The sequence below is a fragment of the Asterias rubens genome, chromosome 16 (genome assembly GCF_902459465.1).
Source record: "Asterias rubens chromosome 16, eAstRub1.3, whole genome shotgun sequence".
NCBI classification, from domain to species: domain Eukaryota; kingdom Metazoa; phylum Echinodermata; class Asteroidea; order Forcipulatida; family Asteriidae; genus Asterias; species Asterias rubens.
The window spans coordinates 4386169-4408457 of NC_047077.1; the positions used below are offsets into that span (position 1 = coordinate 4386169).

At 38.7% G+C, this 22289-nt stretch overlaps 1 protein-coding gene across 2 annotated transcripts; it reads right to left on the bottom strand.

Moving 5' to 3' along the window:
- Positions 1 to 5683: 5683 nt before the first annotated feature.
- Positions 5684 to 20120, bottom strand: LOC117300944 (solute carrier family 2, facilitated glucose transporter member 8-like). Of its 2 annotated transcripts, none has more exons than XM_033784813.1 (9): positions 20012 to 20120; positions 16225 to 16378; positions 14867 to 15073; positions 13967 to 14066; positions 13364 to 13578; positions 12188 to 12446; positions 10839 to 11161; positions 7970 to 8168; positions 5684 to 6094 (listed from the first exon to the last, which is right to left on the bottom strand). In XM_033784813.1, the coding sequence occupies exons 1-8, from the start codon at positions 20077 to 20079 to the stop codon at positions 7974 to 7976; spliced, it is 1521 nt and encodes a 506-aa protein (XP_033640704.1). In that variant the 5' UTR covers positions 20080 to 20120; the 3' UTR covers positions 5684 to 6094; positions 7970 to 7973. The 2 variants fall into 2 exon arrangements, with proteins under 2 accessions (XP_033640704.1, XP_033640705.1); XM_033784814.1 differs by lacking the exon at positions 20012 to 20120 and adding an exon at positions 19410 to 19765.
- Between the last annotated feature and the right edge of the window lie 2169 nt (positions 20121 to 22289).

Genomic DNA, 22289 nt, shown 5'->3' on the forward strand with positions numbered 1-22289 from the left:
ATAATGATAAGTGTTCAAATTCTGAAACAATTGTTTATATATGCCAAAGCATAAACCATTTGTAGTTATACTAATGGAATGCATCAAACAATCCGAAGCACTTAAACACTAAAATCAAACTGGCAATCAAAATTGGCAATTAAAAAAAATATAAATTCCATATCATACAAAATCCAACGTCTCAATCAGATATACTTGTAGCCTTATAGCTAACAAGCAAAGACAGTTATTTAGACAAAATTAGCATTAATGTTTCAGTTGGTTGTGTGTTTGTGTTTTTCTCTAATATGCTCCAACGCATTTACCCCGCTAGATACTTAATTTTTCCCATCGTTTATATTATTCGCAATTAATGCATGGCGCCCACTCATCATGTCACTAGCGAACCATGACACATGTCAATACTGGAACAATAAATTTTGATGAGGCATGTTGTGTTTAAAGGCAGTGGACACAATTGGTAATTGTCAAAGTCTAGCCTTCACAGTTGGTGTATCTCAACATATGCATACAAAACAAACCTGTGAATATTTGAGCTCAATTGGTCGTCAAACTTGCGAGATAATAATGAAAGAAAAAAAACACCATTGTCACACAAAGTTGTGTGCGTTTAGATGGTTGATTTCGAGACCTCAAGTTCTAAATATGAGGTCTTGAAATCAAATTCGTGGAAAATTACTTCTTTCTCAAAAACTATGGCACTTCAGAGGGAGCCGTTTCTCACAATGTTTTATACCATCAATCTATCCCCATTACTCGTCACCAAGAAAGGTTTTATGCTAATAATTATTTTGAGTAATTACCAATAGTGTCCACTGCCTTTGAAGGAACTGTACAGCACGTTTGGTAATTATTAAGATCAGTATTCTCAATATTGTATGTGCATAAAATAACAAACCTGAGAAAATAAGGACTCAATTGGTCATTAAAATTGCAAGAGGATAATGAAAGAAAAAAAAAACTTGTTGCATAAATGTGTGTGCTTTCAGATGCCTAATAAAAAGGCTTCAGGCCCGAAGTATTTTGTTGTTTGGGTGAGAAATGACATGATCTTTCTCAAAAACTACGTCACTCCAGAGAGCTGTTCTTCACAATGTTATTTACTCCCAACAGCTACCCATTACTCGTTACCAAGTAAGTTTTTATGCTAACCATTGTTTCGAGTAATTACCAGTAGTGTGAGGAACTTTTATAAAATTCATAAGTAACAGCGTAAATTTTTTCTTAAATGTCTTTATTCATCACTGTTTAAAAAAAAAACATTGAGAGCACAACACCTCTTTTTTTTTTCTATAAACTACGCACATTTTAACAAAGGACTTAGAAATACGGCAAACAAACAGTTATTGTGCAGCTTGTATCATATACTTTAATTTCAATTTACAATACACTGTACATTTTCTCAATAATTATGCAACTATTAAACTAGTCATTTCAATTTAAAAATCTCTCTCTCAAAATATCTCTTTTGAACCGAAGATCCAGGCATTTGTTTTATGAATTAAGCCACAAATTAATATTACATAAAATTACTCGTACTACATTATTTATTTATTTTTCCTTTGGATTTTTTTTTTCGTTGGTACAAATATCAGCTTTACACATTCTTCACATGTAAATTTAAGCCTTTTACATTAATACAATACAGAAAATGCGTTACACGCGCTACCTTGGCTTCACAATCTCTTACTGTCACACAATTTTACCTAAAAACACACTAAGGTCATTTTGAAAGGGCCTTTATGTATAGGATAATGCCCGATGTGCGCGCCATTCGTGGGTACGAGTGGGCCCGAGGGCAAGAAAACTTCTGCAGGCATTTTAAGGCAACCAACTGCAGTGCATGCTACAATACCACTTTGGTAGCACATGAGTCAAACAATATAATTTTTTTTTTATCAACAGGAAAGAAAAAAAGAAAAAGAAAAAAACATAGCATTCGAATGTGAATTCGTTTTCTTCTTGGAGATTGCCCGTAACTGGTTGCATGTAATGGCCTCGCCCGACATGTCTCTTGTGTCTCAAAAATGAGAACAAATTACGAAAGTTTATGGCTGTGTTCTACAAGTTTTCACAATTCCCGGTGCTTTTGTTTATCCCCTAAATGGTTTCAGAGGTCTTCCTTTGGATATACTGTCTCTCTCTTTAAAACGAACTTGTTAACGTCAGGTTTGGCAGTAAAATGTATCTACTTTTTTTTTTTCTTCTTGAAAAGCTTGACTTACTGTGTAAGATTGACGATTAAAATTTGTTAATACTATTGGCAATATACAAGTTGAATTAAAGGCACTGGACACTTGTTGTATCTCATTATATGCATAACAATAACAAACCTGTGAAAATTTTGAATCAATTGGCCATCAGGGTGTAAAAGAAAGATGTGTTCTTTCAGATGGCAAAAAAATTATACCTTTGAGAGAGAAATACCACTTTCTCAAAAGCCGTTTACATTGTTGTATACCATCAACAGCTCTCCATTGCTCGTTACCAAGGTTTTATGCTAACAATTATTTTGAGTAATTACCAATGGTGGCCAGTGGCCTTTAAGTCTTGAAAAAATAAAACTTTACAAAAACAATATTATGGCTGTGTGTTGTACCATGGATGTTTGGTTGTACAGGAGTTTCATGACAAGGCCACAGTTAATGTAGGCCAACATGTTCAAAGACAGATGGTCTACACTGACATTCATTATATTTAAAGCATTGGACACTATTGGTAATTACTCAAAATAATTATTGGCATAAAACCTTACTTGGTAACAAGTAATGGGGAGAGGTTGATAGTATACAACATTGTGAGAAACCGCTCCCTCTGAAGTGACGTAGTTTTCGGGAAAGAAGTAAATTTCCACGAACTTGATTTCGAGACCTCAGATTTAGAACTTGAGGTCTCATAATCAACCATCTAAACGCACACAAATTCGTGTGACAAGGGTTATTTTTCTTTCATTTTAATTATTGTCTTGCAACTTCGATGACTGATTGAGCTCAAATTTTCACAGGGTTGTTATTTTATGCATATATGTTGAGATACACCAACTGTGAAGGCTAGTCTTTGACAGTTACCAATAGTGTCCACTGCCTTAAATGGGCTTTCCCTTTCCAATTTAATATGGCGTCGTCTAGCTGTCCTTATCATTCAATGACCCATGGCAACTCTTTGAGAATATTGCCAATGTTTCTTTCTTCTTAATAGTAAAATATAGTTACAAAATGGCAAGTGATTAAAATGTCTCATTATCAAACAAGAGGCAGTAACAAAAAATATAGCCCATTTACTTTCTATTTGCAGTCATGTGCAGGCTTTACACTTCGTTAACAAAACACTATAAAAAAAGGAAAGAAAATAACACGGAAAGTCTTAAGGTTTGTGCAATATTTTGAACTTCAAGAAAATCTCCACTGCAAAAATTAACTACTTAACTAGTCACACCTCAAACACCTTCGAAACTAGTCGTGCTTAGTTTTTAACCCGTCGCAGGCTCAAAATAGTAAAATTCACGCTAAATGGATTGAAGAATTGTGTCACTGATATCCGATTGTGTTTTGTATGTAAATTATGTTGTCATGAGCGGCACAATAATTGGTTCGCCAAGCAGGTAGTCGCGACTATTTGTGTAGTAGTCGTGGCACACAATTTAATCGAGTAGTTGAAAAACGGTAGTTGCAACTCGATCAAGCAAGTCATGGTCGAGACTTTTGACACTAAGTATCACTAGTCGCACAGGCTTAACCACAAGCATGGCGGTTCAGTTACACTTGATTTATCACTATTCTTACAGATCCGACAGATATCACTATTCGTGTACATGCTAACAGTAACATACATAAGCCTTCCTAAATAATTAAACTATGTCAATTTCAAAGCCCTTGGTTCTTTACATGCAGTCAATTTATGTTTTCAATATATAATCCCTAGTCTGGTTTATAGACTACAATTATTAGACTACAATTAATCGCATATGTTTTTCTAGCTGTCATTTCCCCCCAAAAGTTTTACTGTAAAAGATACTTTCTACTTTCGTACAATCATTCCTTGTTTCCAAAGCAAGACAACTTCACAGTGACATGCAGACTTGTACAGAAAGACAAACACAGCATACACAAAAGCTAATGATTATTAGCATGCGTTTATTTCAAGAGCATGTTCCTGTGGTTTTTGGAATCGAAAAATAACCTGTGAATTTTTGTATTTCAAAAGATGATGTTTTTGAGGTATCGTCAAAAATCCAGAGCTGTTTAGTTCATGTAGGAATTGGGAAAAAACACTGACAGTATCGTTTCTCACATTCAAATCGTGATGCATAAAAGTGATGCATAACCCCATTACTTGGAATGTGAAATATTTCTCAAAGTGCTTTGAGGACGTGTCACACTGCAGCGATAACGAAAACGATAACGATGACAGCGCAAAGAGAACGCATTCTATTGCTTGAATTGCTCCACGCAGAATACACACACGCTCATTCAACCCAAAAAATGGGTTCACTGTGTGTCGTTATCGTTATCGTTTTCGCTATCGTTTTCGCTAGTGTGTGACTCAGACTTTATACTGTTGAAAGCTGCTGCTAGTAAGTAAAGTTGTTTGTTGCCATTGATTTTTAAGAGTGATTACCAAACAATAACTTCCCTAAGAGGGCGTACAACATCTTGTTCAAAAATTTAGGTGATACTCAAAAATCAGACCAATTGTTTAATTTGGAAGGATACCATTTAAAAAGATACTTTCGTAAGGATTCTATCATAACAAAATGAGTGATGCACAAAACTGAATTTGGCGAAAGAGCCCCTCTTTAATCAGTCTGGAATGGTGTACCCAATTATGTTCTACCAATCTCAGGCCTGTATGCTTCGTTTTGGAAACGACAAGGGCACCAAGGCACTGTTTCCCTGGTTGAGGGCACCCTACGAGAAAATTGTAAATTTCTACTGGAGCATTTCAAGGGCACCAAGGCAATGACCAGGGGGCATGGAGCGATCTCCTTTGTTACCTCCGTGAAGTATCTGGCCTGCAATCTTTAAGCTTCTGATTCCCTATAAACCTACAATCAATCAAACTACATGAAACTACAACATCACAACTACCTACATGTAGATCTATCTTTACTGTACAAATACAAAATCTAAACAATGAGTTAATTAAGAGACAATGACTGCATACATTGTACAATAGAACACATGCATAACATGGATTATGATGTTTTAACCTTACAATCATGAGAGGGCAGAAAAATAGATTCATCTTCATTGGAAAATAAATTGACAAGATGCTCCGTTTATAACGAACACAAGCCATTCTACTTGTGGGGGAAAAAATTTATGGTCATGTTCATAAGCCAGCATACATTGTTTGTTAAATTGTTTAAAGGAACACGTTGCCTTAAATCGGTCGAGTTGGTCTTTGAAAAGCGTTTGTAACCGTTTGTTATAAAATGCATATGATTAGAAAGATGATTCAAAAGTAGAATACAATAATCCACACACATTTGCCTCGAAATTGCAGGGTTTTCATTTTACTTTGCCAACTAACACGGTCGGCCATTTATGGGAGTCAAAAATTTTACTCCCATAAATGGCGGACCGTGTTTGTCGACGAGGTAAAAGGAAAACCACGCAATTTCAAGTGATACTTGTGTGGATCATTATATTCTACTTTTAAAATATCTTTCTAGTCATATGCATTTTATAACAAACGGTTACAAACGCTTTTCAAAGACCAACTCGACCGATCCAAGGCAACGTGTTCCTTTAAGTTGTAAGAAAAAGGTATTCATCCATATCTGCCTGACTGGTAAAAGCATTTCACAGTAAACACTATCCCATGCTCATAGTTTTCTTGGTGCAACACATTTTTACGATACTGTTTTCTTTAAAAAAAGACTTATACAATGTACATGTATGTATTCTCGAATGAAATCCTCAGTTAGGCAGAAAGGAGTTTAAACTTTCTCAAACTCAAAAGGTTTGATGAACATAAAATTTTCTATAATTTCTTCATAATTTCATTATGGGAGATTTGTAATACCTTTAATGTTAAACACTGCACCGAGTTGAAAAGCCACAGAGGAATTCAGTCATCTCGGCCCATTTCACTAAACAATCAAAAAGAAAAAGGAAAAGATTTACCCTGTTGTTGATGAATAATATTGAAAGAGTTTTAAATGTACTGGATACTATTGCTAATTACTCAAAATAACTGTTCGCATAAAACCTTACTTGGTAACGAGCAATTGAGAGCGGTTGATAGTATAAAACACTGGGAGAAACTGCTCCCTCTGAAGTAGCGTAGTTTTTGAGAAAGAAGTAATTTCTCTCTAAAATATTTGAATTGAATTTGTGAGGTCCCAGTCCCAAATTCAAAGCATCTTAAAGCACATAATTTGTGCAACAAGGTTTTTTATATATTTTTTATTGAAATGAAGTCTTCCGAGTGGTATCGTGGTTTTAAAAGGAAGGTACTATATTGGTAATTGTCAAAGACCAGTGTTCTCACTTGGTGTATCTCAACAAATGCATAAAATAACAAACCTGTGAAAATTTGAGCTCAATTGGTCATCGGAGTTGGGAGAAAATGAAAAGAAAAAAAACACCCTTGTTACACGAGTTTGTGTGCTTTCAGATAGGAATAAAAGATTCTAGCTAGAAGTCTTTTATTATTTTAGTGAGAAATTACCCCTTTTTTCAAAATCTATGCTAATTCAGAGGGAGCCGTTTCTCACAATGTTTTATACTATAAACAGCTCTCCAATGCTCGTTACCAAGTCATGTTTTAATTTAATAGTAGTTTTGAGTAATTACAAAACGTGTACCTTCCCTTTAAAGGCAGTGGACACTAGTGGTAATTACTCAAAATAATTATTAGCGTAAACTCTTTCTTGGTGGCGAGTAATGGGGAGAGGTTAATGGTATAAAACATTGTGAGAAAGGGCTCCCTCTGAAGTGCCATAGTTTTCGAGAAAGAAGTAATTTTCCACGAACTTGACTTCAAGACCTAAAGTTTAGAAGTTGAGGTCTCGAAGTCAACCGTCTAAACGCACACAACTTCGTGTGATGAGGGTATTTTTCTCTTTCATTATTATCTCGCAAGTTCGATGACCAATTTAGCTCAACTTTTCACAGGTTTGTTATTTTATGCATACGTTGAGATACACAAACTGTGAAGGCTAGTCTTTGACAATTACCAACAGTGTCCACTGCCTTTAAGTACACTGATGTGCATTTTTGAGCATTATAAATGGTTTTTAGCTTGCGCATGGGAGAACCCTTTCTATACTGCCATCGTTATCTTTAATCCATGTAAGTTTAATGTAAATCTGTGGACATGTGTGTGTTTAGTGTCATACAAAGTGTACAAAAACCCTCTAAGTGGATTAAAATCAAAGGGACAGGTTCAAGATAAAATAGTCCAAAGGTTAAGCCGCCATAACGAGACACTAGTTTTCTAATCTTCAGAGCCAGATGACAAAGATTAGCTTAAAGCATGTGTACAACATTGGTAATTATTGTGAAAGACCAGTATCCACATTTGAATGTGGCCAAATATTTACATGAGTTCTAATAAGATTACGTGCAAGGCGGCCTTCTATGGAAAATCATCAACAAACTTTGTTCTGTTTATAAGATCACTTGTGGGTAAAGTGAGGGCGCTTTTTCCATTTCAAAATATCAAAGGCATACTATGTATGGATGTGAATATATCAGGTTCTATCAGCTTCTTTTAACACTTTCGTCAACTTGACTTTTGTTCCGTTGTATGGCAAAAACAACTTGCCCATTCTCAAAATGTAATTTTTTGAGTTATGCTGTTTTGCCACGGAAGGGCCCCAAGGTGTCTGATTGTGAGCTAAAGCATTTCTTTCAAAAGGGGTTCAGGGCATGACAAATTCAAAGATCACTCAATGGCAGACATCACCATAAACTGTTTTAAAACAGTGTTGGTTTTAGAACAAGAAACCTGAATAAAGTACCAATTTAACTGCCTCTGTCTGGGTTGTAATCATTTGGGTCAGTTTCCAGACGGACGTGCCGACTGCCGCTCTGGAACTCTGCTTCGATCTCTTCCAGAGTCTTCCCCTTGGTCTCGGGGACAAAGAGCAGCACGAAGATGATGCTTAAGACGCAGACACCAGAGTACAGCCAGAAGACTCCCTGATCTGTGAGTGCATTCTGAGAGGGCAAGATAACATGTTAATTTAAGAAATTAGCATAATATACTTCCGCCAATCATTTTGATCTGTTTTGTTTGTTTTACTCCTAGGCCTCGTTGATAGTAAATAATAATAATCAATATTTATATTGCGCAATATCCACCTAATAAGGTGATCTGTGAGTGCAGGAAGAAAGGGTAATTACATACTGAACAAAGTAGCAGATTTAAGGAGTAGCGTCAGCAGCGTCATATATTTCCATCAATCATTTTAATTTTGTTTTGTTTGTTTTACTTCTAGGCCTCATTGTGTCCATCTTCGGACTCTATAATAATAAATAATAATAACGAATATATATTTTTATTACACTGTCCACCTAATATGGTGATCTGTCAGTGCGTGCTGAAAGGGCAAAATTAAACAAAGATTAAGATTTAAGATGAATCCGTTAATCGTTTTTTTTTCTTTTTTTACTCCTAGGCCTAACTGTGTCCTTTTATAATCTAGAGGACTCTATGTTGTCTTGTAGGTAATTAATGACTGCTTTTATATTGTATTCTTGTGTACTTTCTTGTTATAAATGTATCCAGCGGTGGATTTCACAAAGAGTAAAGACTAGTCTTATCTAGAGTTAGGACGAGTTACTCGTTCTAACTTAGGACTAGTCTAAAGTCTTTAAGGACGAGTCCCAACTCTTTGTAAAATCGATGCCAGGGCCCACAGGGAGATGATTAATTAACAACTGATTGGGCTAGCGTTTCATGTGAAAAAGAAAGAAACAAAGAAGACGCAATAAACATTAGACGTATGGCTTGACATCCCATCTGAAGGACGCTGCAAAAATAGTCAAGTGTCTTGCTTAAGGACACAAGTATCATGACCGGGACTCGAACCCACACTCTGCCGAACACAAACCCTAGAGCTTGAGTCCTGTCATTTAATCAGCTCAGCCATGAAACGCACATGGCTGATCATGAGCACCGCACGTACCTAGCTGTTTTTTTTCCATTGTTTCATCATCATTTGATCTCTATAAAGATGGCAGTGTGATTGTATCAATGCATAAAAATAAGGCCTATGCACAGTTTCAAAAATAGGGCAATTCAATTGGCCAAGGATACTCCTGTGCTAGTTTAGTTTAGTTTATCCCCTTTATTGCCAAACATACAAATTTGATTCCACGTACATCAAAGAACTTCATCATGGTATAAAAGTGAAACCCTGAACAGGCACCCCGGTAAGCTTGGGCGGTTCCTTCGGTTACCCGGTTCTACCCGGTTCCAAATTGAAAACCGGACCGGCAGTTCCACTCTTCTGTGGAACCCGGTACCCGCTTTTGTCGGTTCCGATTTTAAAAGACCGAGTCCCAACTATAAAAGGCTCTGTGGAGCCGATCCTGCGACGAACTGGCTCTAGAAATTGAGGCTTGATGTTGAAAGCGGTGACCGCAGATACAGTGTGCAAAGGCTTCAAGCCGACATGAGTATCAACTATCACGTGTGGCTGCATACACAGTGCACAGCCCCCTCCAATGCATAGGCATCTATACATGTATATCTCATGCATATACATGTACATGTACAGAGTCCAAAGTCCAAATAGACAGCACGTTGTGATTGGCTGCTGATATATCCATATTCATAAAAGCTTGCCCCATGCACAAAACACACAGTACTGTATGCATGTACAGGCATGTACAGGCATGTACACTTGTATGTACAGAGACGACACACTGCATGCACTACGGACCGACTGCACTACGGACGTACTGCACAACGGACGTACTGCACTACGGACGTACTGCACTACGGACGTACTGCTACACAACGGACGTACTGCCGGCTAAATCAAAGACTTGTTTAAATGCAGGGAGAATAGGTGCTCGGTGGCACGATGTCTGATTGACTTGGGGTGGGTATTCTGGTATTTTCGTTAAAAATAGATCGGCTCCAATTGTGTGTGTGTGAGCTCGGGACTGATGTCTGATTAACTTGGTTATTTTCAGTTAAAATAGATCGGCTCAATTGTGTGTGTGTGAGCTCGGGACGGGCGGCTTATGTTTTATATTGAATTGGAACCGGGTATGTCTCAGAACCGAGCTTTTTTTCGGAACCGGAACCGAGCCCCAAATTTCTGGAACGCCCAAGCTTACACCCCGGCCCACTAAATGGGGACCCTCGATCACACAATAGAATAAAACAAACAGACAGAGACAACATCAAAAATGGAAACACAGCTGTAGAAAATAATGAAGTTTATGAATAGTGAAAAAGGAGAAAAAAGATCACAACCAAAACATACATTGTGTTAACATTATTTATACTGTAAATTTGCTAGACAATTTAAAAATGATAAATAAATAGTTACTTTTTGATAGATTTTAAATTGTTGCAGTACCTGCCGCGCTGCTAACAAAATATAGCTGCCGGGCAATCTCGGTGGTCTAGTTAGTAAGACACTGCTCTAAAATTGCAAAGGTCATGGGTTCGAATCCCACCTGAGTAATATGCCTGTGATTTTGCTTTCAACGAACTCAGGAAATTACTGAACACAGTATGCTCACTACTTTCCCGAGTTCTGTGAAAACAAATCACAGCAAGTTACTGGGCTGGGATTAATGTCAATAATTATAAATAGTTACTGTTGGGTTTTTGCTTTTATTGAAAGCTAACGACGGTCACACTCTTACCTCCATCGACTTAAACGACACGGTGACGATAAAAGCAAACATCCAGTTGGTTGCCGTAGCGATGGCGCTGGCCGCGCCTCTAGCCTTTGACGGGAATATCTCCGACATTAGGAGCCAAGGGATCGGGCCCCAGCCGATGGAGAACCCGATGATGTATACGACGAGGCTGATCAGGGAGAGCCAGCTGAGGTTGGGCTCGTTGCTGCCGCCGTCGAGCATCCCGTCGATGAAGTCACCAGTGAGGTTCGTCCCGTTGTTATGGTTTCCTTGTTTGAGTTGGAAGTAGAGTCCGAATGTTGCGGAACTTATCGCCATGCTGACTCCTGTGAAGATAAGGCAGATGGAAAAGTTTGATTTTACACTTTGTTCAGGCAGAGGTTTCCCTTTACTTTTTGTTTCACACACTGGCCGGACGAGGTAACCAAAATTTTTGCCCAACCGCAAGTTTTTTAACTAGCCAAAATGTAGAAGTGCACACAATTTTTTTGAAGCAGACAGTAACAAAAACACTCTAAAAAACACAAAAACAGAAATGAGTTTTGCAAACTTGCCTTTCTGTGCGAACTTATCACCTTAATTTCTGCCCTTTGGTTGGAAAAAAATTATGGCGCCACAGTGATTGTGTTAACGAGTTTGAGGTTATAATTTAGCATGAAATATAATCGGAAGGAAATTGAGATTAGATTTCGAAACCCATATTCAAATTCGGGAAATTTGAGATGTGTGTTTCCTCATTCGCCAATAATATTGTCAACATGTATAATGAGGAGGAGAGAGAGCCAGACTAATATGTGCATGCATGTTTTAAATGTTTGACCCGCCCGGGGGACTATAACAGAAGGGTCTTGACTTGCCTGTCGCTGTTTTCACTCACATTTGACGATCGCTTATTTTCAACCCTCCCGGTAATAAGAGTGAATGAATCCATAGAACCGTGGTGGAGGCTGTCAAAACCCTGCACCATCAGACACACATCATATCTTTCTTCAGCCATCGATTTCACCAAACTCTTCCTAACTTAGGATTAATCTTAGGACTTATCCAAATATGTAGGACGCATTAAACCCATCCTAAGTTAGGACAGGTTACTCGTCCTAGCTCGAGTTAGGATTAATCCTTGTGTTTTGTGAAATCGGCTGCAGGGGTGCCAGTCAGATGCCATTCAATGCCATGTCTAACCAGAAGTTGTGATTACGCTCCAGTAAATTTAAATTTATTACACACCTAAGTATTAAAAATTTAAGCAGTCAGTGTCTCTTGTGGTCTTTTACTTTTAACACATAAATCATAATGAGCGCTTTAACATTTATAAGAGCTACCATTTTTTTTTCATGAAATGAACCCCCTACCTGCAACAGTCAGCAGAATTCTGCGTCCAGCCACGTCCATGAGCACCACGCTCAGGAAGGTGGCTCCCACCTGCACCGCGGCCAAGATGACGGTGGCCACGTCAGCCGAGATCCCCGTCACTGCCGCGGCCATGATGTCCTTGGCGTTGAACATGACGGCATTGATGCCGCTGCACTGCTGGAAGATCATCAGCGCTATTGAGATGAGTAGGGGCTTGAAGAGCGACGGGTTGGTGAACTCCTTCATGGAAAATTTCTCCTGGAATTACATTTAAAAAAAATTAAAATGGTGTTGGTGACACTTGTTTCCTTAAAGGAACACGTTGCCTTAGATCAGACGAGTTGGTCTATTTTTTAAAGTGCATGTGGTTGGAAAGATGTTTTAAAAGTAGAATACAATGATCCACACAAATTTGCCTCAAAATTGCATGGTTTTCCTGTTACTGTGCGAACTAACAAGGTCGGCCCTTTTGGGGAGTCAAACATTTGACTCCCATAAATGGCCGACTGTGTTAGTCGACGAGGTAAAAGGAAAACCGTCCAATTTTGAGGCATGTTTGTGTGGATCATTGTATTTTACTTTTACAACATCTTTCTACCCATGTGCATTTTATAACAAACCGTTTCAACCGCTTTTCAAAGAACAGCTCGACCGATCCAAGGCAACATGTTTCTTTAAGCAAGAAACTTAACCACTATTGATGCATCCTTCAGATGGGACGTAAAGCAACCAGTCCAGTGTTGTGAAGTGCATGTTAAAGTAACGCGTGCACTTATCGTGAAGACAAGGGGCTTGGCAATTGTTCCTGGCTGAATTGGCAGCATATTGCGCAACAGCACCATATAAACCATTCCTTAGTTATACATGTTTAAGGAGTTGGTCTAATAGCTCCAGAGTGTACCGAGCAGGCAAATACTGAATGTCAATGTCAGCTGAACTGAAAAAAAGATTCTTTAATTTTCATTAAAGAATGTGAACTGCTTTGTTGTTATATAAGAACTGAACCCCCAGCTAAAGGGTGTCACAATTCAGAAAATTGATCTAGGGCATCTTCAACTTCAAAAGATTTTGGGTTCAAATTCCACCGACGCCTTGACTTTTTCCAAAGAACTCTGGAAAGTACAGAGTATACAGTGCTTACACACATCGATATAAAACCAACAATTGCTACTTACATTTGAGTTGTCCAAGGCATCTTCTACTTCACGGCATTCCGCGTCGATGTCAGCGGAAGGTCCTCTCAGCCATCGCAGTATCTCCAATGCTTTCTCTCTCTGATGCCTGATGAGATAGAAGCGAGGAGATTCGGGCATCGGCAACATCAGGACCACCAGTAGAGCCGCAAGGCAGCCCCCAGTGATGGCAAGCCACACGTGGTTAAATGCTATCCCTGTAATGAACAAACATGTCAATTGGTGGTGATTTTCTCAAGTGGTCTGGTATTTGTCAAAGTTGTATGCTATTACCTAGTACATACTTCAGAAATAGATCATTGGTAGAACACCCGCAAGTGTGACATTTTGTTGGTATTTCTGGCATGTCTAGTATATTTATCATTGTTAACAAATTAAACAGAAACATGAAGCCCGTAGGCAAAAATCACTTCAATATCCAAAGTTAAAAGAAAAAAATTGCAATAAAAATTACAAATTTAGATTCCAAAATACGACAAACACAAGTGCACCTGACCCCCTAAGCCACCACACACTATTCTATGCCCCCGAGTCATCGTGCCAAAGTACTGCATCCGGTTTCAAGTAAAACGTCCTCTTACTCACCGAGAGCGTAGACAATCAGTATCCCTGCAGTGATGATGAGCTGAAAGCTGGCACCAAGTAAACCACGAAGTTGAGGACTTGACATCTCAGCAATGTAAACCTATATTTAGAGGGAAGGTAAGCGCTTGGTTATCACTGCTTAAATATAAATGGCAATAATAACTTAGGTTAAGAAAAAAAAAAATTATTCCGGTTTGCAGTTTTCAAGGGCCCGCAAAAGCAATAAAGTTAATCGTAAGACAAATGCTTTCTCCAGAAGACGATCAGAGCACACTGATCGAATCGTCAAGTTGAAACCAACGGTTCTTTTCAGAACCATCCCCAACTCATTAGAGATAGTCATTACATGGTGTTACCACAAACCTTTCTATATCGTACTTCCACCATGCAAAGTTTCAAATCCTACGTAAGACAAATTGTTAGTGATTTGTATTGGGACACAACACTTTGCCTGGCAACTACAATATTGAGTTGCAATTGAAGGGAAGGTACACGATTGGTAATTACTAAAAACAAATATAACTTAAAAACTGACTTTGTAACTAGCATTGGAGAGCTGTTGATAGTATAAAACATTGTGAGAAACAACTCCCTCTGAAGTAACGTAGTTTTTGAGAAAGACTAATACTCACTAAAATAATAAAAGACTTCTAGCTAGAAGTCTTTTATTCCTATCTGAAAGCACAAAAATTCGTCCAACAAGGGTGTTTTTTCTTTCATCATTTTCTAGCAACTTCGATGACCGATTGAGCACAAATTTTCACAGGCTTGTTATTTTATGCTTATGATGGGATACACCAAGTGAGAAGACTGGTCTTTGACAATTCATAAACTTGTACCTTCCCTTTAAGACGCATCTTAGCTTTTTGTGAAAAACAGCCCCGGGGCTTCTGTACTTACCGGAGTGATCAACGATGCCATACCAGCTCCGATACCAGTCAGAATGCGTCCAATGTACAGCGGAGCAACCGTCTCGCAAGCCGCTAGCAACACCCAGCCAGCAACAAACGGCAAAGACACCATCATCAAAGTGATCTTGCGTCCCATCTTGCCAAGGAGGTACCCGGCAATTGGTCCACCCATGACGGCCCCGATGTTCAAAAGAGACTGAAAAGTACATGTCAAAATATTAGAGAGGTTTCGCAAGCGTGCGGATACAGATACATTAAAGATACACTGTCACTTGAACGGGCTCACATTCATGAGTGTTTTCCGACAAACCTGACCTATAGACACTCGTGTTTTATACACTGCATTCTCTCATCATTCTGCTCACAAATGACTCACAATCTTCTATCTACAATGTATATCAAGCACGATACCAGTGAGAGCAATTCCGTTTTTTAAATTTTTTTATCTGGGACATAAAGACGTTTGTACAGTATGACCAGGGGTGGATTTCACAAAGAGTTAAGACTAGTCTTATCTAGAGTTAGAATTCATGAGTTACTCATCCTAACTTAGGACTAGCCATACAGGTTTAACTAGGACTAGTCCTAAGCTAGGACTCGTCCTAACTCTTTCCTGAAATTGACCCCAGGGCCCATTTTCATAGAGGGCTGTTTAAGGGTAAGCAATTTTCGTGCTAAGTTCAGCAAACAGAATTGCACTTCCATGACTTTGATTCCCTTTAATTCAAAACCACAGTGAATGATATTGAATGGTTAAAAAGTAGGAAAATTAAGGTCTATTAAATATGTAGGACTTGAACTACCCTCTAGAGCATGTTGAAGGGGCACAGCAATTTTCCTCTGCTAAGGGGCACTTCTTTTGGGAAAATGTAAGTTTTGAAACCTTGGAGAGGGCACCACAGCAAAAGCACAGGGCACCACGACAATAGACCGTATTGACCATTCAAATACGTGCCCTACAACATGGTGTCTGTAAGCATGTGCGTGAAGTGTACAGGGGTGTGCGTGAAGTGTACAGGGGTGTGCATGTGCTGTAGAAATCAAACCAGGAACATTGTCTGCTGCATATTTCATTGATGTCATGCCTTTAGACGCGGCACACGTCCTGCCCTACAAGATGGCCACTTTCGTAGCAACAAAGGGGTTATTCACCATTCAAATACCTGCCCTACAACAAGGCGTCTGCAAGTGTGCGCGCATGTGCTGTGGAAATCAAACCAAGCGCTGTGTGCTGCGTGCTTCATAATAAATGCGTTTAGACGTGCATACAGACTGCCCTACAAAATGGCCACTTTCATACAATGTAGCAACAAAGGGGTTATTTACAAAAAAGTGAAATTGTCTTACCGAGAACCAAGATGCTTCACTTTCATTCAGTATACCACTCTTTGTTAAATCCACATCAGCAGGAGATGAATAGCCCAGAGCAAAGCCCATACTCAGTGCAGCCAAGAGAGCCACTCCACAACACAAAAACAACGTGCCATTGCTGTTCTGTGGACTAAGGTAAAGAAAGAAAAAGAAACAGGGGGACTTTCGTAAATCAGAGAGTTGCAATTTCTGAGTGATGTAGAATAGTAATTTTACAACCTGAGTGCCGGCCTTGAACTTGCTCTTGAAGGGGCAAATAAATTTTCCTCCAATAAGGAGGGGGCATACATGTATGAGGAAAATGATAGTTTGTATGGGGACTTTGCAAAGGGCACCACAGCAAAAACACAGGGCACCATGACAATTGCTGTGGGTGCCTAATGGTTATTGCAAGGCCTGAGTGTGACTTGAAACTTCACAAGGTGGGGAAACAGTTCATACTCAGGTTGCATGGTGCAGTGACACAATACAGAAATTTCCGATGATCTTTGGGGTCATAACAATTCATACATTTCATTTCTTAATACAAGAGCTTACTTTTATATGAAAATCTTCCTAAGAATATTAGTTTGAAAAACTGCATCAAGTAAGATTTCCTAGTCAGCAAATTAAAAGTCCAGGGACTAAGGACTACATGGTATTTGGTTTGCAATGATAACAAAAGCTAAAATTGAAGGCTACACAAGTAGGCCTACAAGGCAAAATACAAGAAAGTTAAGAGTAAGGAAGTTACATTTTGTATCTGTTTGCATTTCTCTGAAAAATTCTGAATTATTCTGCAAGCTGAAGACAGTGTCGTTCGGCAACTAACCTTCCGAAGGTGAAATGCCATTACAATGTTTATACATGGTTTACACAGACATGCCAGAGGTTGCAAAAGCTTGGCCTTCCTGCAACTGCAAGCCTGGATTCAGAACCACTAAAAGGCTGTCTGAAAATCTCCAGATAAATTGACTGAGGACTTTACATGTCTACTGGCATACGTTAAAGGCAGTAGACACTATTGGTAATTACTCAAAATAGCATAAAACCTCACTTGGTGACGAGTAATGGAGAGAGCTGGATGGTCTAAACCATTGTGAGAAATGGCTCCGTCTAAATTGATGTAGTTTTCGAGAAAGAAGTAATTTTTCATTTTTTAAGAATTTGAGGTCTCGAAATCAACCATCTACATTTGTAAACGCACACAACTTCGTGTGACAAGGGTGTTTTTTCTTTCATTATTATCTCGCAACTTCGACGACCAATTGGTTTGGTTATTTTATGCATACGTGTATGTTGAGATATCACCAAGTGAGAAGACTAGTCTTTGACAATGGACCCTTCCCATGAAATATGCTAATTACATTCACGCATGCATACAGACCCTGTTGGTTGGCAAACACCATTGAGTTGTGCACTAAGCAGACGCGCAATCGCGTCTGCGTCACGCACCCATTAGCCGTGTACTAAACAGAGCGATGTTCCCGCATTTTGCCAACCAAATCGTTAGTGCGCACGCGCTATGTGCAATTAACATATTTCATGGGAAGGGTCTATTACCAATAGTGTCCACTGTCTTTAAAGCCATTGGACCCTTTCGGTTCAGAAAAAAAAAAAAATTTCACAGATTTACAAATAACTTACAGGGTTTACAGAAGGCAATGGTGAAAGACTTCTCTTGAAATATTATTCCATGAAATGCTTTACTTTTTGAGAAAACAGTAAAACAACATCAATTCTCGTTAACGAGAATTACAGATTTATTTTAAACACATGTCATGACACGGCGCAACGCCCGGACACAAGGGTGGGTTTTCCCGTTATTTTCTCCCGACTTCGATGACCGATTAAGCCCAATTTTTCACAGGTTTGTTATTTGATATAGAAGTTGTGATACACGAAGTGTGGGCCTTGGACAATACTGTTTACCGAAAGGGTCCAATGGCTTTAATCATACTATTTTATGGACTCAAATATAATTTTGAGGTAAAAAAATAGTAATTATTTTTTGGGAAATGAAACATCACTCTGAGAGAATAAACTAAGTTTTTGAGGGAATGAACTCAGAGGCCTACATGTACTATGTACATGTATTTTGTGGGACCAAGTTTTCTTTGAGGTATCACGTTGTATTTGAAAGGAACAACATTTAATTTCTAGAGAACTATGAAATGATGTTTCCAGGGCACAAAACATTATTTTTGCTGTTTACAAACTCAACTTTTTATTAATGTATTTTTTTAAATGTTTTGAAAAAGGCCTAATATTTCAAAAATCTTAACAAATAAAAACAAATTGTTAATCTGTCTCTTTAGGGGCTTCATATGACTGACCATTTTTTGGCCAATTACAATGACCTTGATTAAGAAATAAAACCAATGCTAAATTGTTTATATTGCACTGCCAATGTCTAAATTATGCTGGTATAGTGCTGGCACTGTTGTACAATACAACAAATAATATTGCTTGTTGTTGTCACTATTTTCATGATCTGTTCTGTAACGCAGGGTTTTGCCCAGGAATTCTATAGTGGTGGAAAAATGTTTCCCTGGAAACCATTGCATGATGGATCAGTTGGGCCTAAACACACGTACATGGTAGACCAATGTAATGGACTGAAATCGAAGAAGTGCTCAAAATTAATGCCTTCTGATACCATTTTTTGCTGGTAAATACCCACTTTGAAATTTAGATAAAAACTTCTGAAAGGAAATTACAAACTGGAATTTAAATTTGTTTATGTAGGAAACAGAGGAAATTCTTCCAGTGGTGGTTTGGGAATCCTGAGTGTCGCAGGTTTCCCCGGGACCTGAGTAATTTAACATTTTTCGTGACATTGTTTTTTTTTATTTCTCAATAACTACAGCACCTCAGCAAGTAATACTTTAAGGGAGGCCTTCTAATATCACTATCTTCAAACTGTATAGCTATAACTTTTTTTTATAAGATCAATATGTTAAGTAAATCTATGGACATTGGATTTGTTTTGTGTGCAAAAACACGGCATGGATGGGTAGCATGTAGCCCACCTTGTTGAGCTGTAAATGGCTCCGCTTTTAACATCGGTCTCATCACTGTCGCCACTCCAGTGATGAGACCGATGTAAAAAAAAAATAAAAAAGGCTCAACAAGCTGGGCTAGGTAGCATGGAATTTTCAGAATAGTATTTAACAACTTACAGAGTTTCCATTTGGGTGTAATGCATTGCGCCAGATAAAAGTTTCAGTATGCACTCTCAGGCTCACAGTGGATGTACAAAATAGTCCCCAAGAAAGTCAGAAATACATGGAGTACGTAATAGAGCTTCGCGAGTGCAAACCCCAATGTGTTTATTTCCGCTCTAATTTCCCCCGCCAGTGCGGAGAAAGCACCCGTCAAATCAGTGTTGTTGTCGGCTCATAAATGATGAAAGGACGGTCATAAATGGAGTGTAAACGACACTTGACATGAGTTGAATTATTACATTAATTGTAAATGCCGAGTTGAGGAAGGAAATACAATCTAGTTGAACTTTCCTGCAACTGCTCGAACCTTTAATTTCCACTGTGATGGACTGTCAGCGTCACGTGAAACTGAAACTACAAAAACAAGCGCATGCTCTGTATGTTCGCTTTTTGGTGCACGGCTAGCAAGCGATGCATACGGCATGCAGTCTAGTCCAGAGGGGCGAAAATGAAACCAAGAGTGAAAGATTGTATGACAAAAACCCGTGTTACTGGGAGTTTGTCAATAAATATTTGATCATTCACCGTCACCTAGTTAAGAGAACACAATTATTTACCTTCGTGCTCCACTGGCCACGAGTAAACCGCCTTTTTCTCCATCCAGCTGGACGCTTCCCTTCACCATTTTCGCTGCATGCTCGATGAACACATAAATAAAAGTGGATTGTGTGTGTTTTGTATTAGGCCTAAATCTGTGTATATTGACGAAGTCGTCCGATTCGTGTCGACATGTCCAAAAACTCGGGTACTGGATCACAGGTTAACGCCCTCTGTCTGTCACACTCTGCATTGAACCCGTATAATCGCAAGTTGCGAAAAATAATACGGTCGGCTGCTGGTTGTAAACAAAAATAATAAAAAAATTCTGACGTTGACACCTAGTCAGCACAGTATACATGTACAAATAATCAAACAAACAATAAACAACAAAAACAACAACAACAACAGAAGGGAATTAGCCACGTGTAACTTTGGGATGGGGGACACGCCCCCGATTTGAGTCCGGGCCGGCATGAGAGTGCGTGAATATTAATTTAACTTTTTTGATTTGTTTTCCATAGTAGGCGCTTCGAGTTTGTATTCGCTCTATGTGACAATGTCAATGTTTCAAAAACCATTATTCTATTTAACACGCAGAATATACTGTGTTAGTTCATACAAGACAAACGGAAACTTCACAAAAGTGCTAAACCCAGATAAAAATGCACTCCCTTTCTATTGTGCTGAGTAGAGCCGAGTCCTATGCTGAAGTGGGATATGGGCTTGAGCCTACCCGAATTTTGTGGGCGAATGAACAAGTTCGAGGACATCGCGACTTACCAGTCCAGGATTTGAACCCACAATCGAAGTGGAGTCTACCACCCTCTACGGCAGTTTTATGACTCCTGCTTGAGGCCCGGAAATCGGCATTTTACGGAATTAGCATTTCTTTTACAAATCATTCAATATTTATTGTGCTTAGCACGTAACTCAGAAACTCAACGCTCACCCTGCCTGCCTGTCTCAGCAAAGATAAGTTACCGCGGTTTAGGGCAAACATTCCAAAGCAGTCATGACGTTTGGTCGAGACTTTTTTTTACATTTTCCGGAGGTTCTCTGCACCAACAAAGTTAGGCCTCTGTCATGTTTCCCAATGCGAATGTGTTAAAACTCTAAATTTGGTTAAATACCAAGCATTGCTAAGGCCTACTCAGTGTTTTTCGAGTCGTGTGAAAATCCCGCGGCCATCACAGTGATCTAAAGATTGACAACGGTCGTTGGTTCGAATCCACCCAACTAATATGCTTGTGGTTTTTTACTCGCCAAGTACCGATGATACAGAGCCGACTTGTTTATGGATAAAACCAAATAAGATTCAATTAAAGTGTGTTTTTAATTACGAAAAACTTAACTCACACGGCGGAGCTTTTTTGTGGTAAAACCAAAAAATAATTCATTGAATTTTTTAATTTTTTTTGTGCTTAATTTGAGCCTTCTGAGTGACGACCATACAGATGTGACAGCACCTGTATCAAGTTCAGTTCCCTTTTCATTTCTGTCGATACTATTGCCTTTTATAGAGCAATAAATTCCACCTCGGTGTGGAAAGACAGCGTCCTTTCGTTTGGCTTTTCATAGTTGAAGAGAAAACGTAAAAATAAAAGCCTCCACTCCAGTGAACGATTTCTCTTGTATAGCAGAGCAAAATGCAAGTGCGCAAAATGTGTCAGTTCCTCACTTAAAATCACCACTATTTTACTCCACTATTCAATGTGCACACAATATTTGTTCAGTCGAAATGTATTGACATTTTTTTTATACAAAAGTGCTTGCTAAAACCGTTCCCAACTGCAAGCCCTGTCTAGCGCTGTTGATCGAATGATTAATATGGGGGGTGGGGGGGGGGGGGGGGGCGGCTATTAGTAAACTGAGAGTTGTTTGTTTTCTCTGCAAATTCGGAAGGGGCGCAGTTTCATCAACTTTTTTTTCTATTCTTCGCAGAGTGGTTCTACCATGAGAACAATTGATTTTTCGAAGGGTTCTTTTTTACCACATTAAAGGGGAGGTACACGTTTGGTAATTGTCAAAGACCAGTCTTCTCACTTGGTGTATCCCATCATAACCATAAAATAACAAGCCTGTGAAAATTTGGGCTCAATTGGTCATCGAAGTTGCAAGAAAATGATGAAAAAAAAAACACCCTCTTTGGACGAAATTGTGTGCTTTCAGATAAGAATAAAAGACTTCTAAGCTAGGATTATTATATTTTATTACTTTTATTATTTTAGTGAGAAATTATCTCTTTCTCAAAAACTACGTTACTTCAGAGGGAGTCGTTTCCCACAATGTTTTATA

What these genes read in the sequence shown, in the direction of transcription:
- LOC117300944 (XM_033784813.1), bottom strand. Translation starts at nt 20,079, where the DNA reads ATGGTGAAGGGAAGCGTCCAGCTGGATGGAGAAAAAGGCGGTTTACTC. An exon ending in TGGCATCGTTGATCACTCCG is followed by an intron (nt 14,067 to 14,866) that starts GTAAGTACAGAA and finishes CTCTAAATATAG; the next exon opens with GTTTACATTGCTGAGATGTC. An exon ending in TGTCGTTTAAGTCGATGGAG is followed by an intron (nt 8,169 to 10,838) that starts GTAAGAGTGTGA and finishes TTGCCCTCTCAG; the next exon opens with AATGCACTCACAGATCAGGG.